General features: G+C 42.8%; 1 protein-coding gene across 2 annotated transcripts in view; it reads right to left on the bottom strand.

The window, feature by feature from the left end:
- LOC306997388 (uncharacterized protein) overlaps positions 1 to 18521 on the bottom strand; it is a 41767-nt gene extending 23246 nt beyond the window's left edge. The window contains exons 1-4 of one of the 2 annotated variants that reach the window (XM_079610694.1): positions 18386 to 18521; positions 10694 to 10903; positions 1307 to 1565; positions 1131 to 1164 (exon numbers count right to left, since the gene is read on the bottom strand). In XM_079610694.1, the coding sequence (XP_079466820.1) occupies positions 1131 to 1164; positions 1307 to 1565; positions 10694 to 10817 (417 nt within the window). In that variant the 5' untranslated portion in view covers positions 10818 to 10903; positions 18386 to 18521. Of the gene's footprint in view, positions 1 to 1130; positions 1165 to 1306; positions 1566 to 9131; positions 9237 to 10693; positions 10904 to 18385 lie in introns of those variants that run through there. The other variant, XM_079610695.1, reaches the window with a different exon arrangement.
- Positions 18522 to 19444: the final 923 nt, after the last annotated feature.

Below are 19444 nucleotides of genomic sequence, written 5' to 3'. Positions count from 1 at the left end.
ATCTTGACAAAACACATTGTCAGAAAGGTCTGAGTCTCAAGGTTCCATATTTTGTGACAGAAGTGATATTTGGACAGAATTTTATTTCTTTTTTTATGGCAGAATGCATACAGTTAAATTCAATGGAATTCAATGACACCCGGAGGCTATTTTTGGTAATACGCCTAAACAAAATTTCATTGGAACTTAAATTTGAAATTAACATCAAATTTGGAACACAACTTGGTTAGATATATGGCTTTGATTTTATAGTAATTTTATAGTAAAAACTATTTTGTAAAATATATATTTTATATAAAATAAAAATATTAAATAAATTATATTTGATTTAATGTAAATTTAAACTTCCAAAACTTTTTCATACTTTCATTTTTGAATCTGCAATTTTTTCCCTTTAAAACAAGACCAAACTTAGGTCTATACTCCAAAGCATTCTTGAATTACAACCATTTAAAGTCGGCATGAAATCAAAATTGACCCTATTTACTTTGTTAGCGGATATTACTGGTCTTGTGGTGAACAATTAATCCGTGCAAGTTAATACACGGGAAAAAATGGTTTGCCGAAGTTATCTTTAATCAAAGTCTGAAAAGTTACTTCCAGGTCTGGAATGGTTCTTTTTCTGATGACATAGGCTTGACGGGGCTTGGGTTGGTTAATCGCTTAACCACTCCCCTCAAACCGTTACTCTGCTATGGCCGAGAGATGTAGAGGAGTAGCGCTGAAGTAAAACCCTGCCCTCTGTTCAATATTCCGTTTCACTCGGAAATGCGTCACAACACTTGAGAAAAGTCGTTTGCAACTTCCGGTTCACGCGGACTTTAAGCTTGAATAGTGCATTTTAATGTCCATTCTCAAAAAGGGGGGTGACAGCTAAAGGGTTAAAAATGAGACCACTAGGGAAAAAGCTTCTATTTGCAATATATTTTTTTAATTCAATACATTTTTTTTTTCCATCACACGTTATAATATTAGCATAACAATTTGGCTAAAAGATTTATTCCCCCAAAATTACAGTAAAATGTCAGTATAATCTAAAACCTGTTTATTTCAGGTATACAATATTTTCCAGTGTGGTCTCAGACTTTCTGAAACAGTATATTTGGTGTTCATGAAATGTAATAACTCACCTCCTTCACCTTCCTGAGTAACTTCAGCCATTGACTGTTGGAGACAAAAAGTTTAGAATCACACTGACTCACGTTTGTTCATTTTTGCATAAAAGTGCATGTTTTGCCCGCAAATATATACTTATACAAAGGGAAATCATTTAAGAAGCTTTACATGAACCAGGCTGTTGGCCCACCTGCACTCTTCAGGGCTATCAGAGAGCAGGAGGAGGAACTTGTCTTGGGGCAGGATGAGGGCAAAGCAGCTGTCTCTGCGTCCTCCAGGGGGTAAACGGGGCAAGTCCAAGATTTCTTTACCCTCCACTATGGACTCACAGTTACTCTGGAGCGCCACCATCTGGTCAGCTGGTGAGTCTGCATCTCGACACACCATCAGGTTTCCTTCCACCGTCAACACCAGATACTTTTCCTTCCATTGCTTGAACATGAAGCCCCCTTGGGAAAAAAAGAGGGTAAATCTGAGACTTGAATACGTGAAAGTGCACAGTTTTTTCCCCATTCTCAGAAAACAGTGAATTTGTGTGGCAGAACATTTCAAGAAAATTATATTCATTGTTATTTTTTGAAAGTGTCACGGTTCATGGATTCATTGACTCGCCCTCGCTATGTGTGTGTGTGTGGGAATAGTGGGCGCGGCTCATCTGCGGCTCGCTGTTCTCCGCTAATGAGCTGATCAGCGTCAGCTGTTTTGAATGAGAGATGTTCTATATATTGTTTGTCACCTCGTCCTGTCTTTGTCAGATGGTTGTGGAGGTTCTCGCGCCCGGCTCACTGTCTTCTCTCCCTCGCTCCAGTTTCCTGATTCGGAGGTTCGTCTGCCTGTTCTAGATTCGTCTGCCTGTTCCAAGATTATCTGCCTGTTCTGAGGATCGTCTGGGGTTTCCCTTGCGCTGTCTGCCCACGGGGTCCTGCGTTGCCGAGCCTGTAAACTGCTGCCTGCCTCACTTCTGTATATGCTCTAACTCTACTCCTTGTGTTATTAAACACCAGTATTCACTTGCTATTGAATCCTTGACTTTTCCTTCGAGCCATGACAGAACCATCTGACCAGATCATGGATTCAGCGAGTGCAATCAGCTTTGAGCAGATGTATGCCGGTAACCACGCCCGCATGGACCGTCAGGATGAACAGATCGGTGCCTCGGGTCGGGCGATACAGGCTCTGGTAGCGCAGGTGTCCGAGCTCACCTCTCAACTACAACATCTGAGAGGTCCCACTGCGCCAGCACCGCCCCCGCCTGTTCCCCCGGAAAATCCCAACATCAACCGATCGGAGCCGCGCATCCCCACCCCCGAGAGGTATTCAGGAGAACCTAATATGTGTCGAACTTTTTTAACCAAATGCTCGATTTACTTCTCTCTTCAGCCTGTGACGTTTTCCTCGGAGGAGAGTAAAGTGGCGCTGGTAATGACGCTGTTGTCGGGACGCGCGGCTCTGTGGGGAACAGCGGTGTGGAAGAATCAACACGCCTGCTGCTCCTCGTTCCAAGCACTCGAGCAGGAGATGGGTCGTGTGTTCGATCGCGCGGTCGCAGGACGTGAGGCGGCCCGCCAACTTGCCGATCTCCGACAGAACAACAACTCTGTTTCTGACTATTCCATCCAGTTCCGGACGTTGGCCGCCGAGTGCAAATGGAACGAGGAGGCGCAGTGGGACATGTTCCTGCATGGGTTGGCTGACCGTGTTCAAAAGGAGATTTATACGTTGGATTTACCCAAGACACTTGATGAACTGGTTGAACTGGCACTTCGAATCGATGCACGATTACAACAGAGAGAGAATCGACAGTTCCAGACTCCAGTGGGGGTTTTCGCTGAGTTTCCCAGTCTCAGAGGAGTGAACACGGTCAGCCCCTCGAACGATCCTGAACCCATGCAGGTAGGTCGAGCTCGGCTCTCCCGGGAGGAGAGAGAACACCGCCGTTCGAGAGGTCTGTGTCTCTACTGTGGAGAGCCCGGCCACTTTGTCTCCACCTGTCCTTTAAAAGGCCAAGCCCGGCGGTAGGAGGGAGGCTACTGTCGGGCGGGATATCCATGGCCAGACCCTCGAACGCCACCCTCCTTCCGGTGAGACTCCAGTGGGCAGGCCGCGCCTTCAACGGCCAGGCGCTGGTGGACTCGGGAGCAGAGGGGAATCTGATGGACGTTTCAGTGGCTCAGAAGCTTCACCTCCCTGTCACACCTCTGGAGCACAGTATCACCATCCACGCACTAAATGGACAGAGACTTCCGGGCATCACTCACACCACGGGACCCATCACACTTACCACTTCGGGTAACCACACTGAGAGGATCTCACTTTACCTCACTCAGTCACCTCACGCTCCCATTGTCCTGGGTCATCCGTGGTTGGTGAAACACGGACCCAGGATAGAGTGGGGACAGAATTCTGTGTCCAGCTGGAGTAATCAATGTTATGCCTCATGTCTTTCGTCTGCTGTTCCGTCCGTTTCTTGTTCTGTGTTGCAGGAGGAGCCAGTGAATCTGTCTAACGTGCCACCAGAGTATCTCGACCTGAAGGAAGTGTTCAGTAAGTCCCGGGCTGCTTCTCTTCCTCCGCATCGTCCCTATGACTGTGCTATAGATCTACTGCCAGGTACGTCTCCGCCTAAGGGCAAGTTATATTCGCTTTCTGTTCCAGAAAGGGAGGCTATGGAGAAATATATTTCTGATTCTCTAGCAACTGGGTTCATCCGCCCTTCCTCTTCTCCAGCGGGGGCGGGATTCTTTTTTGTGGGGAAGAAGGATGGCTCTCTGCGACCTTGTATTGATTACCGGGGGTTGAACAGCATCACGGTAAAGAATACTTATCCTTTGCCGTTGATGTCTTCAGCCTTCGAGAGGTTGCAGGGAGCATCAATCTTCACAAAGTTGGATTTACGTAATGCATATCATTTGGTTCGCATCAGGAAGGGGGATGAATGGAAGACCGCGTTCAACACCCCCAGGGGGCACTTTGAATATTTGGTTATGCCGTTCGGGCTGTCCAACTCCCCAGCGGTCTTCCAGGCACTCGTCAATGACGTGTTGAGAGACATGGTAGATCAGTTCATATATGTTTACCTGGATGACATATTGATTTTTTCTTCGTCTCTCCAGGAGCACGTTCAACACGTCAGACGAGTGCTTCAGAGGTTGCTAGAGAATGGGCTTTTTGTCAAGGCGGAGAAATGCGCTTTTCATGCACAGTCGGTTCCTTTCTTAGGGTACATAATTTCGTCTGAGGGAGTACGAATGGATCCTGATAAGGTTAAGGCTGTGGTGGAGTGGCCAAGCCCAGATTCCCGTAAGGCCCTACAGAGGTTTCTGGGGTTTGCCAATTTCTACCGGCGTTTTATTCGCAACTTCAGCCAACTAGCCGCGCCTCTGACTGCCTTGACCTCCCCCAGAACGACGTTCAGGTGGTCAGACACAGCCGAGGCTGTGTTTGTCAAACTGAAAGGCTGCTTCGTTTCAGCTCCCATCCTTATAGCCCCTGATCCATCACGTCAGTTCGTGGTGGAGGTCGATGCGTCAGAGGTGGGGGTAGGAGCAGTGCTATCCCAGCGTTCTCCAACAGACGACAAGATGCATCCCTGCGCGTTTTTGTCCCGTCGTTTATCGCCTGCCGAACGTAACTACGACATTGGTAACAGGGAGTTGTTGGCAGTTAAGTTAGCGTTGGAAGAATGGCGTCATTGGTTAGAAGGGTCAGGGGTACCTTTTATCGTCTGGACCGATCACAAGAACCTGGAATATATCAGAACCGCCAAAAGATTGAACTCCAGGCAGGCTCGGTGGGCACTTTTTTTCGGACGTTTTGATTTTTCTCTCTCGTACCGCCCGGGTTCCAAAAACATCAAACCCGACTCTTTATCACGGATTTTTGACCATTCCGATCGCCCGTCTACTCCCGAGTGCATTTTACCCGAGACCCTATTTGTCTCCACACTCACATGGGAGGTCGAGTCGAAGGTCAAATCGGCCTTAGAAGGGGTAACGCCTCCGCCCGGTTGCCCACCGAATCGTTTGTTTGTGCCGGAGGGATTACGGTCCGACGTTATTCAGTGGGGTCATTGTTCCAACGTAGCTTGCCATCCAGGAGTTTTTCGCACTAGTTTTTTAGTCAAGCAACGGTTCTGGTGGCCACTGATGGCTCGTGACATTCACAGTTTTGTTTTGGCTTGCTCGGTTTGTGCCACTGGTAAGACTTCCAATCGACCCCCAGATGGGTTACTTCAACCGCTGCCTGTCCCTTCGAGACCCTGGTCCCACATAGCGCTAGATTTTATCACCGCCCTCCCGCCCTCTCAGGGCAATACGGTCGTTTTGACTGTGGTGGACCGGTTCTCGAAGGCGGCTCATTTTATTCCCTTGCCCAAATTACCCTCAGCCAAGGAGACAGCGTTGACCGTTGTTGATCACGTCTTTCGCTTACATGGCCTCCCGATAGACGTGGTTTCTGACAGAGGACCCCAGTTTGTGTCCAAATTTTGGCGAGAGTTTTGTAGGTTACTGGGAGCGACTGTCAGTCTGTCCTCAGGGTTTCACCCCCAGAGCAATGGTCAAACCGAGAGAGCCAACCAAGATTTGGAGAGGGTGTTACGATGTTTGGTCTCCAAGAATCCTTCCTCTTGGAGTCAGCAACTTTCAATGGTGGAGTACGCACACAATACGTTGCCAGTGTCGTCCACGGGCCTATCTCCGTTTGAATGTAGTGTAGGTTACCAGCCACCAATTTTTCCCAGTCTGGAATCCGAAGTCGCGGTCCCCTCCGCTCACGCCTTTGTCCAGAGGTGTCACCGCACGTGGACTAGAGCCCGTGAGACTCTACTCCAGGTGGGGGCGCGCACCAAGGCTAAAGCCGATCGCCACCGGTCTAAGCCTCCCGTATACGTCGTTGGTCAAAAGGTGTGGCTTTCAACCAGGAACATTCCTCTCCGCTCCGTTTCCAATAAACTTGCTCCCAAATTCATTGGCCCGTTTTCTGTCACCAAGATCATTAGTCCGGTGGCAGTCCGCCTCAACCTGCCTCCAGTGTACAGGAGGATTCATCCCGTCTTTCATGTGTCTAAAGTAAAGCCAGTTTTTCGTTCTTACATTAATCCGCCTGCCCCGGTTCCCCCCCCGCCGCGACTCGTAGATGGGGAGCCTACTTATTCGGTTCATCGTATACTGGACTCAAGACGGAGGGGACGCGGTTTCCAGTACTTGGTGGACTGGGAAGGTTACGGTCCGGAGGAGAGAAGTTGGGTTCCTGCTAGGGACATCCTGGACCACTCCCTTATCGATGATTACAATCGACAGGTAAGGTTGTCTGGGAACGCCAGGCGGCGTTCCTAGGAGGGGGGGGTACTGTCACGGTTCATGGATTCATTGACTCGCCCTCGCTATGTGTGTGTGTGTGGGAATAGTGGGCGCGGCTCATCTGCGGCTCGCTGTTCTCCGCTAATGAGCTGATCAGCGTCAGCTGTTTTGAATGAGAGATGTTCTATATATTGTTTGTCACCTCGTCCTGTCTTTGTCAGATGGTTGTGGAGGTTCTCGCGCCCGGCTCACTGTCTTCTCTCCCTCGCTCCAGTTTCCTGATTCGGAGGTTCGTCTGCCTGTTCTAGATTCGTCTGCCTGTTCCAAGATTATCTGCCTGTTCTGAGGATCGTCTGGGGTTTCCCTTGCGCTGTCTGCCCACGGGGTCCTGCGTTGCCGAGCCTGTAAACTGCTGCCTGCCTCACTTCTGTATATGCTCTAACTCTACTCCTTGTGTTATTAAACACCAGTATTCACTTGCTATTGAATCCTTGACTTTTCCTTCGAGCCATGACAGAAAGGGCTACTTATAGAAATGATACTTTCTATAAATCATCACACACAATTGTATTGATCAGGCTGAGAGTAGCAGGTTTGTAGAGCTTCTTAAATCAAATAATTTTTATTTAAATTTGAATAATTTTTAACCTTATGACACGGTCATGTTTAGTTTCATTGTCTTGTTTAGTTTCTAGTCACGGTTTTCATTGTCTCTATTTGCCTGTGTTCTAGTTCTTCATTAGTTGTCATGGTTTTTTATTACTCACATACATGTTTCCTGTCATGTTAATCATCTAGCTCTTTGTATTTAAGCCCTCTGTTATATTCATGTGTAGTTTCTGAAATATCTTCATGTTCATTAAAAGTTGATCGTTACCATTCTTTCTGCGTCACGCATCACCCTTGGGAATTTAGACGATACATGCATAACACATAACTGAAGCATAACCATATAGCGCTCGATTATTTCAACGGTAAGTTTTTACTATCATTCAAATAGATGTAATAGATAACAGTGAATTGAACATATAACAGTAAATTCTGGTAGTATTACTCAGTTTAAGTGTGCCTTGCAATAAATCACACATTATAAATAAAATCAAGCAAACAACAAAACACAATATCAATATAATCCATGTTATTAATCTTTCACAAATATTTTGTGAGAGCCCAGGCTGGTACATTCAAAAAATGTTTAGCCATTTAATGATACAGGGATGAAGATTATCCACCGAATATAATTGGACCAGTCAATATTTGTGTACTCATTCAGGTATGTCTCCTTTTTTTCAAATACCTAAACTGTACTGAGGCAGTGGATAATATATGTTAAAAACATGCTACAATTTTTAAAAGAGGAAATATAACTGGGTTAAACAGAAATGCACATCTTAGTTTTTTTTCTCTTGACAATAGATGGCATGAAATCACATCTCAACACATTTGATGGCTACACTTTTCTTTATTGTGTAATTTCTATCTCAATATCAACATTTGTGAGATTTAGTCAACAAGTAACAACTAAATCCAAAAATATATGGAAAATAATCATTTATGTCATTACATTTTGTTGAATAAAAAATAAAAATAAAAAGTGTATGTGTACCGTGTGTATTTGTTGGACCAATTCATGTTGTCAGATGTGTGGAGTATACATTTTTTGTTTTATTTTGAAGTCAAAAGATAAAATTGGATGGACATGGAAGGACAAGATCGGCATGTTGTTGTTACTGTTGTTATTGTTATGTTAGCCCAGTAGTGGAAGAAGATGGCCTCTTTGAATAACCAGCTGGTCCAAAAGTATGACCATATTAGCCCGGTTCGGTTAACACTGCATTGGCTTGTATACATTTTAAAATCTTGCTAATTACAAAGCATTAAATGGTTTAGCTCTGCAGTACTTGAGCAAGCTCCTAACTCATTATAGTCCTTCACGTCTGTTGCGATCTCAAAATGCTGGCCAGTTAATAATACATCAACATGCAGTAGATCCTTTTCCTGTTTAGCACTCAAACTTTAGAACAGTCTTCCTACCATTGTCCGGGAAGCAGACACACTCTGTCAGTTAAACACTAAAAACACATCTCTTTAAAGAGGCTATATGTTTTTCTGAAATTTAAACTCGCGACTGACACCTGTGGCCAAAAAACAGAACTGCTCTTCCTTTCTGCACGCTCTCGCAGCGCGCGCTCATACGTGCACACTTCACAAGTCATCTGCTGCAAGGAGGTCAACATTATGTTTACAGAGGTAAGAACAGTCAAATACATATATTGTTTGAGATAAGTGTTCTGAGTGATCTGAAACGTTTAACGTTTAACAAGCTTGACGTCACATCCGCAGACAGCGCGGGAAAAATCCGACCCGACAGAAAATAGGAAAAATAGGATACAGGCTTATAGGTGCACTCACTGTGAGCAGACAAGGTGTCAGTATGCTCATCAGGAGATGTTGGAGTCATAAATGGTAAAATAAAAAGGCTATTGTTACGTTTATTTTGGGGAAAAAGTTCCATATAGCCCCTTTAACCTGGCATAACACATTATCACATTTCTATAAATTCTAATTCGTTAAAGGATTGTTAGGCGGCATAAAGTAGGTCAGCCTGAACTGGGAATACTAACTATAACACCCGATATCATAAGATTATATAATAATAAGAATGGCATCTATGTTAATATAAGTATGTCTGTCTCATCCTTATCTTGAGGTTACCGTAGTCAGCCGGATCTGGTCCATATCCAGATCAGATGGAGGACCTGCACCTACAGTAGACACGATCACAACAGCCCTGAATATCAGCAGAAGCCATGTGAGTAGTGCCTGTGAATGCTTCGTCGACACGACAGATCAGTACAGTTCCTCAGCAAAGACAACAAGAACCAGACAAGCCCTCTGCATCAACCACGACTGCCAGCTTCATCTCCATACTGGCATGATGAATCCCATCTTCAAGCAGAAGTATCTGGATGAAATATTTCGAATGATACCAATCCACAATCTGACTTCTGACTTGATGCAGCCTGAATCATAATGGCACAGTGTTCGTTCGTTGACCAGAGGAGAACTGATGAGGACATGACATCACTGTTTTCTGCAGATCTGCTTCATAGCCAAATTGAACTCATTCCCTAATTGCTGATCTTTACAACAGAATCAAATCAACATGGAACAATGGCACTTTTTTCCGTTTAGACCTGATTTACATTCAAATTTAAAAATGTTTGCATCATTTAATTACTTTCCTGTTATAACAGTAAAGCAGCTTTGAAACAATATGCATTGTATAAAGCGCTATCAAAATAAATGTAACTTGAATTTTACATTTTATGTTATTACAACTAATTTAGCACATTTTTATATTTATTTCCCTTAACGACGCATTGTTAGCACACACTGAAGCATATTCATTGTGCACATGCTAAACTTGCATCTAAATACATTACAAATTAATATAAGTAAAGTAAAATATTTCAAACCAGATAGGACAATCTTTTTAGTATATATTTAGTATAATCTTTTTTATATATATATATATATATATATATATATATATATATATATATAGACTAAGTCATCCCCATTATTCTCATTTGACCTAAATACAGACATACAGAGGGGTGGAAGCAATGTTGACAGGTGGAGCTGACACACTTTATGCTGTGAAAGCCTGAAATCAATAGATGAAGAGCACATACAAATAGCTCATGTCAGATTATAGATTTATTTAAACATCAGGTAGATTAACGTTACAATATAATGATTGGTAACAGAAAATTTCACGCCATTACCTCTTTTTTTGGTTATTCTGCGTTGTCTTTTATTAAAGCTGTGAGATATGTCATTGGTGGATTATGTTAAATATAGTACTACATTCTGGACTGAATGTTGGTAGTTTGAAACACAAACATAAAACTATTTTAATCTCCAATCAATGTGCCGTGATCTTCTACAGGACACATCCTTTCTCTTTTCATCAATTAGAAAGCTATTCTAATATTCATCATAAGCTATTCAAGAAACTTTAAAAAGGAGTTAAATGAACCAGACAAATGTCTGTGCAACATAGAATTTTAAATTTACTACATAGACACAAACAAATCAATGACATTAGTCAAATATTATTCACTATATGGATTGATATAGGCCTATATAATGAGTGGCACACAAAGTGACTAAAACATTAGTGAGCCAAATAAGAAAAAAAATATCTCAGCCGGCACAGGTGGAATGCAGGGATTTAAAAGAAGAGGGAAATCAAAAAGTGTAAACTTTACCATATTTCTTGAGGAATCCTCTGTGCACCACTGCTGCGCTCATTCCTGTTCCCAGCCAAGCAGCAGAGATACAAAGCGTTCGAGCTGCGGCTTTACTCGCAATTTGAGAGAGAGACATGCACATAATCCGCACTCATTTAGAACATTCCAGCGGGCAGCGTCCAATCTCAGCATGCTGAGCAGGGCATTATGGGATTGTAGCGACTGCATCTGAAAGGGAAGACACACCAGTGCTTATAAACATCACATGCACCCTTAAGCTGCCAATCATGATCAGAACCATGAGAAAATCCCATCGAGCTGGAGGTTGAAAAAATGACATGTCAACAAGGTCTATCTCTAAATGTACGCTACACATAAGAAAAAGCATGTGATTTGGTTGGACACTTCTGCATATATTGATAAATACATTTCAAAAGAGTACATAAACACAGTATGCTTATACAAATAACATGCAAATAATCATTTTTTCACCAAGGTTATTATAGTTTTTCTTTTTTTAAATCAGTTTTTATTTTACTACTGTTTAAAATTTTGCTTTAAATTTCTGTTTTGTTAGTTTAGTTTTTATTTTGCAAACAAACTAATTCATATTAAAGATGAAATCTTGTTAAACATGCCCAGTTTACTTTTTTCAGCTGTAAATGTAGCGAACATTCAACAATTTTAATAAATAAATAATTACAAAAATGAAAGTAAAAACGGCAGTCCCTCACGGTGGACTGCCGCCACACATAATAAAATAAAAAAACAACAACATAAAGTCAGGCCATTTTCTCTCTCGACCTTCACGATCGTCGCTCCTCCTTTTATGCTTCTGTAACCGATGTTAGGGCAGAGAGTCAATAACCACACTCCGGAGGAGCAGACACCAAGAAGTGAATTTTAAAAGGTAAGTATTTTATTAATTTAAAATAATAAAAGCAGTGATGCGAATGTTCGTGGCTGGGACCCGGCGTGGGAAAAGGAACGGGGGCTGCAGGTAAGTGGTTCTTCGGGGGTTCCTCTTCTCACTGGTTCGTGGGTGAGACAGCGGCTTTCTTCGTCTCTTCGACCCGTCAGATGTGCTCGTGAGACAGGCAAATGACAGTGCTCAGACTCGGCTGGTGTGTATGTTCGTAGAACAGTCGATGGGAGGATAGCAAGTTCTCCGAGGGACAGACAGTGACAGTGCTCAGGCTCGGCTTGTGTGTGTGTTCGTAGAACAGCCGATGGAAGGGCAGCAGTTTTTCCTCTTCTCCGAGGGACAGACAGTAACAGCGCTCAGGCTCGGCTTGTGTGTGTGTTCGTAGAACAGCCGATGGAAGGACAGCAGTTTCTCCACTTCTCCGAGGGACAGACAGTGACAGCGCTCAGGCTCGGCTTGTGTGTGTGTTCGTAGAACAGCCGATGGAAGGACAGCAGTTTCTCCTCTTCTCCGAGGGACAGACAGTGACAGCGCTCAGGCTCAGCTTGTGTGGCCGGATCGCGGTACTTTACCCGCCTGCGCTCTCGTTCCGGGTACAGCAGAACGGCGTCGTTGGAGAGTTCGTGAGACTGGGCTTTCGTTGACGCGAGCGATAGTGCTCGTGAATTGTGGTACTCAGGGTGTATTGAGCTCCTCGCCACACCGTGCACAAAGGGAAACCTGGACACAGCTTTAGACAGATCAATTTGAAGGGATCTTCATATTCAGACGTCAATTTTCATTCATCACAGTTTCAGAGGAAACACAGTCATTTGATCTCACCACACTTGTGCATAAATCACTCTTATAAATCCTCACACGTGTGCATTTCACTCAGACACTGCAAACTCACTTCATCTCCACAGTGATTAATCGACCCGTTTCTCTTCTCGCTGTAGGGTGAATGACTCAAGGAATAGTGTTTTCAGAAGATTGACGTGAGCACATCAGCGATCCTCCCAGCTGTTCCAGTTACTACGTTTCGCTCTATCAACAGGATAACACACACTGCCCGCAACACAGGTTAGTCACGCACTGGTGATGGACAAGCTTCACATGTGGTTTTCTCAAAGGGTAATCAAATGAAGGGTGCACTTAACTTTTCCTCGGTGTGTTATTCCAATCCTGTGATGGTTTCCTCTCTCACTTTGGTCAGTCACTTCTCCTTTTTCTGCTGTAAAATCTCCTCACTTACTTTGTGGTGCTGCTGTTCATGGTTGCTTCAGAAAATTCACTTAATGAGCACATCTCGGGGAAACTTCACAATAGAACACCGATCAGACATTCAACCTTCAGCTTTCTCTTGTTGCGCCGCTGTCAAGACACACACTTGCCCAGATACACCACCCTCTCACTGCTCAAACACTTCCCTTTTATGCTCCCTTGTCCTGAGCGCGTGCTTCAATGAAGCGCAGCTGATTCACCTCAGCTGCCGCTCGTTATGGCCAGCAATAAAGCATCGCCAGAATTGGGACCAATGAGGGATTTTTTTGAATATCTGGTTCTTTCACCCGGTGACACTTCCGCTCCTCCGTGAGAGTGCGTCGCGCAGGTGTCGCTCATCAGCAATCACGCCACCGGCCTTGTGCCATTCTCTCACGGCCCTCAGCCTCGTCCTGGGGCCTATACCATGAAGCCGGTTTAGGTGGCTAGCCAGCTATGTTTCAGCTTAGTTTCCGCTAACCCTGGGTTTTAGGTACTATGAAAGTAGCTCGGCTTTAATCGGTGTTCGTCGCCATGGTATCTTACGCTGCACGGCTAACCTGCTCCGGGGCAGGTTATGTTCTGGATTCGAGATCTCAGACTGAAGTTTGACCAATCAGCTGTGAGCAAAGAAACATATAGGTGACGTAACTAATTCCCAGTGTCTGTTGCAATGGCTTCACCCTTTCTTCCAAATCCTGTGGACATCTCAGAGCAAATTGTTAGACGAGCACTTCGTAGAGAAAGAGTTTTTAGGGACAGACAAAATCCCCTTGCCTTTCCTGATAGTTACTTGAATGAAAGAAACAGATTTTCCACGGAAGGAATATTTTATCTTTGCGAACTTCTTGAGCCTCACAAGAAGAATTTGACATGTCGAATCCATGCACTTACCGTACCACAATACGGTCGGTGATGCACAGAACCTAGGGAAAAACACGGTTTGTCGAACCATTCAAGGTGGTCCTCGCTCTGCAGGAGTACATTAATAGCCAGCGACCTGGAAAAATGTGTCCACAATTATATTTTTCCCCATCTAGATTACTGTAGTGCACTTAATGTTGGGACCTGTCAAACACACATTGCCCACTTGCATCTAGTACAAAATGCTGCTGCAAGGTTGTTGATGAATGCTAGGAAAAGTTAGCCACTTTTTATCTTTTTTAGGTTTGCTACCAATAAATTTTAGGATACAGTATAAGATTCTGAAATATGTTTTTAAAGCACACCACGGAATTGCGCCAGAATACTTGGCTGAGCTTATTAAGCCCTACAGTTTAGGCGTAAGACTAAGATCAGCAAACAAGTTTCTTCTAACTATTCCCCGTGCGCGTCTTAAAATGAAAGGTGATCGTGCTTTCTCTGTCGCTGGTCCTAGATTGTGGAATAATCTGCCTTTGGATGTTAGAATTTAGAACCTCTTTGAATCTAAATGTTTTTAAGGATCGCTTACAATCTTAACTGTCCTCTCTGGCTTTTTTAGTACATTAGAACATGGATGTTTTATGATTTATGTTTTGTCTTTTAGTTCTGTTGGTTTTTACTTTTCCTTCTTCTAAGCAAAGACCAAGAGACGTTGGGATCACGTTCAAGCAGAAGTTATTCTTTATTGAGCGTTGCTGCAGTTCGTCCAACAAAATCTAATACATTGTAATCTATATACATTCCAAGGAGGAGGGACTTCTGGGAGTGGAGACAAATTCAAACAAAGCATACAAAAGTAGGGAGGAGTTGATTCTATCAAGCGAAAACTGGTTTGGCAGGATATCTGGCTTGCTCAAGAGAAACAGAGCCAATCAGCATAACACTCTATTGCATTACTAATCCAATCAGCATAATGATTCAACGTCTGGGCCAAGAAAGCCACATGCTGAAACAGCAACATGCTGTTGGCTGACAGCGTTTATATTTTACCATTCTTGATGCTTAGATAGGTAACTGTTTATTAAAGTCAAGCGTTTTGTTTAAAGGGTTAGTTCACCCAAAAATGAAAATAATGTCATTAATGACTCACCCTCATGTCGTTCTAAGCCCGTAAGACCTCCGTTCATCTTCGGAACACAGTTTAAGATATTTTAGATTTAGTCCGAGAGCTTTCTGTCCCTCCATTGAAACTGTATATACGGTATACTGTCCATGTCCATAAAGTTAATAAAAACATCATCACAGTAGTCCATGTGACATCAGTGGGTTAGTTAGAAGTTTTTGAAGCATCGAAAATACTTTTTGGTCCAAAAATAACACAAAATAAGACTTTATTCAGCATTGTATTCTCTCCCGGGTCTGTTGTCAATCTGCGTTCAGGACTCCGCAGTGACGCTGCTGACGTAAGACGCTGATGACGTGTTATCTGGTGCGCCCGAGCTTCATTTATAGACTGAGGGAAACGCACGCTGTAAAAGTGTCTCATCCGCGACATACACATTTACGCACCATTAAAAAAATGATATCCACGCAAACAATGTAGAATAGCTTGAATATAGCGTGTGTCTCTCTCAGACTGTAAACGAAGCTCGGGCGCACCAGATAACACGTCATCAGCGTCTTACGTCAGCAGCGTCACTGCGGAGTCCTGAACGCAGATTGACAACAGACCCGGGAGAGAATACAATGCTGAATAAAGTCTTATTTTGTGTTATTTTTGGACCAAAAAGTATTTTCGATGCTTCAAAAACTTCTAACTAACCCACTGATGTCACATGGACTACTTTGATGATTTTTTTTATTACCTTTATGGACATGGACAGTATACTGTATATACAGTTTCAATGGACGGACAGAAAGCTCTTGGACTAAATCTAAAATATCTTAAACTGTGTTCCGAAGATGAACGGAGGTCTTACGGGCTTAGAACGACATGAGGGTGAGTCATTAATGACATTATTTTCATTTTTGGGTGAACTAACCCTTTAATTATCAATGGCACATTAAAACGTAAATTTGCTGCACTCCAGTAGAGCCGCTGCACAGATGACAAAACTGATGAAGGAAGATTGTCAACCGATCGCGTCAGAAAATGAAAATGATGAAGCTAGTCTTTAATCTGCTAAATTATTGTTTTGTGAATAATTCACGAAATTGGAGATGACTTACATTGATACCCGCCATAGCAAAGGAAGACATTTTTAAAAACAGATCCATGCATTGATTGAACAAATCAGACAAAGACTGATTTTGTTGACTTGGCTACACAAAATAACTTTTGCTAAATTGCTTTCAATATAAAAACCAATGAAAATGTAAAAGAACACTAAAATTAAGTTTGAAACCCCATTGCACATTTTAAGGTTTAAATAAAGTGTCGGGGGCAGTTTATTTATTTAAAACAGGGTTGCATCGAGTTCGAGTTTATTTTCTAAGTAAGAAACACAGAATCTTATTCTTGCGACATTTTAAATTTGTATTGCCAAAGAAATTGCAGCTACATAAACAATTCAAACTGTAGCCTACAAAACTAAAATAGTTCAAAGCAACATAAATTAAGATCATGCGTTTTTCTTTGCCTCTCTCTTGCGCTGGATCTCTTTTCAGCTAGTTTATTTAATCTCCCTGCACTGCGCACGCTGGGTCTCTCTCCAAAATTAAACATTTCAGGGTTAAAACACATCATGCAACACATCATACAGCTGATAATACTGTAGCTATATGTCGCTGTGTGTCATCCATACAAATCACGAAACAAATATGTAACAAATAATTTAGCCTTTGTTGCTTCAAAGACACAGAATGCCTTGTTGAATTCACCTTACAATAAAATGAGGTGGATTGCGAATAAAAGCTCACTCACACTCGTTTAGTTGGCAAGAACGCATTTCATCAATAGTTCCTTTTTAGATAATGCCAGATTGTTGACAAACACACTGCTCAAACAGTTTAAAACTCTACAAAACCAGTTGAAACAAATGGATTGAACACTTCAACTGAAAATGTGTGTGAAAAACCTTTAAATACAATACATAAACCTACAATATTTATAATTTAATAGGATTTAGGGCCTACATTTGGACACATCGAGATATTTATCCTTAAACGTATTTTGCCTTTGCCTGGTCAGGCTCACTCTCCATATGAAAGACAGAACATTTAACACCTATAGTCCTGAACCCCCAACCCCCCACAGGCTATCTGAGTTTGAGACCAACGTAAAACAAAGAGAAGTCGCAATTCACACTTAATTCTATTCATTAGCATTAGGCTATTAAAGTGTTGATAATGAAGGAATTAAATTATTTCGGCTACATGTAGTAGGCTAATATTTCTGTCATAAAAGTTTATTACTAAACATTTAATTATTTCAATAATTGAAGAAATAAAATGCTACCTCGATTTGGGCCAGCTTTTTCCAAGCAAAACTAGATACAATCTTCAAACGCATGTTCATTTGTTGTCATGAACAAAATGTTCAACTCAATGTTAAATTCCATGGGGATCTTTGGATCCTTACAACCAGGGTGCGCGATTTGTGAATTATTATTTTGTTTATATAAATCTCGAACCACAGTGCTTCGTTGTGCTGCTGCTAAACTAAATAACATTTATAGAATAATGATGAACTTAAATAAAAACAATATCGCAACATTTCGACAAATAAATTATCTGAACTGTTTTTACAATTTAATTCAGGGCAATTTAGCCTAGACTACATTTAATTATAGCGAGATTTTCACCCTTGTCCGTTCCTCATTGGGAAGCACTTACATGATATCTAAACATGTCTGAGTAGATCCTCTGCACCTCTCGGTTTCATACGGATTACCTAATCAGATTACATTTATTAAATATTTGGACATTTAAAGGCTTTAGACATAGCCGATTTCTTATCGTGACTGAGCGGAGGAAAGTGGCTTTCGGTTCATTTTTGTGACGCGCAGTTCCCGGAGACAGAGACGACAGATAAACTTTTGTCGTTAGCCTAATATGAATAAAAGTTTACAGTTTTGAACGATGTAGGCTACTCTACTCTTATCTGTATGACTAAAAAATTACTGAGTAGCCTATTAGGGCCCAAGTTATTTTAGATCAAATAAATCCAAATGAACGCGCCGCCGCGTTTGTCGAACACTAATTCAACATGCCAGAATAAAACCCAACTTTAGAACAATGGATAGCGCCACTCGGCGTGGTGTGCCAAAATACTTAATTATAAACTTCAATATTTCATTCAAAATAGTCTCAAAAAGCTTTGTGACATTTTGAAAAGCCGTGCATGCATTAAGGCCACTGGAACCATGAACGTAACTGAAACTGGTTCTGATTTTATTGTTTGTCATTTAAACGTGCCTGTTGCATATCTTTATATTTGATATGGTCTATTGGTAAGTAATTTATAGCATTGATTACTGTGGAGGGAGGGGGGATTAAAATAATTCAGCAGAAGCAGGGATGTTTAGACCAGAAGGAAATCCCCGTCTTATCGGACCGGCTGGCGCTGTAATGGCGACAGGCAGCAGCAGAGTAACAGTGTTGTCTTTTAACGTTTAAAATTGTCCCTATTAACTTTGTTTTCAAGTGATCTGCGTGTGACGGTGTTAACAATGACTCACCTCAGTTTGACGGGTTGTTGTTGTTTTTTTACGCTGTTATGCAAACTTTTGGGCGTACTCGGTGAACACCAGGAATCCCTCCAATACACCCGTGAATTTCTCCTCTTCCTGCGTAACTCCGATGCGGGCATCGTGGACCCTCCGGCGGCTCTTCCACCAGAGAACATCCGGCCAGCAGCCACCCCTCCCGCAGAGAACCAGAGTTGGGCACCCAGGACAGGAGTGAGGAAAAGGGGGAGACGCGGCGGCGTACGGCAAAGACTGAAGCGACAAGGCCATCGTCGGATACCTCTTCCTTCAATCATCCTCGCCAACGTCCAGTCCCTTCGTAATAAAGTGGACGATCTCCAGGCAAAAGTAAAGTTCCTTTCAGAATATAGAAATGCCTGTCTCCTCGCTTTGACAGAGACGTGGCTTAAAGAACAAGATCCACTCTCTGATCTTGAGTTGGACGGGTTTGGGGAACCTGCCCGTCTTGACAGAGACTCCACAGTGACGGGAAAATCACTCGGTGGAGGCTTATGTCTTTATATAAATAAGAAATGGTGCAATATTTATCTGCCCAGGGAATTCCCACAGATATTCGTCACCCTTGTTTACATTCACCCGAAAGCTAACACAGATTTAGAAACTCGGGCTATGGTGAAGTGCGTGCAGCGGCTTCAGGGGATTTCACCTGATGCACCAAACTTCATCATGGGCGATTTTAATAACTGTAAACCAGGGAAGTCCCTGTGTAATTTTTATCAATATGTCACCTGCGCAACAGGAAGGACCAAAAGTTTGGACCTCTGTTATGGATCCGTCAAAGGTGCTTATAAATCCTACAGCAGAGCTCCTGTTGGCATGTCTGACCATAACTCTGTTTATTTGGTTCCGTCTTACAAACCGGTACTGAAGAGAAACAAGCAGGAACGGAAGTGGGTTCCGGTTTGCTCAGAGGACTCTATCCAGTGTCTACAGGAATGTTACGGCTGCACTGACTGGGATCTTTTCAAAAACGAATGTAAGGACATTGATGAGCTCATAGAGACTGTTTCTGCATACATCACCTTCTGT

This window comes from Phoxinus phoxinus, assembly GCF_949152265.1.
Source record: "Phoxinus phoxinus genome assembly, chromosome: 4".
Taxonomy (NCBI): domain Eukaryota; kingdom Metazoa; phylum Chordata; class Actinopteri; order Cypriniformes; family Leuciscidae; genus Phoxinus; species Phoxinus phoxinus.
This window is presented reverse-complemented; position numbering and strand designations above follow the sequence as displayed.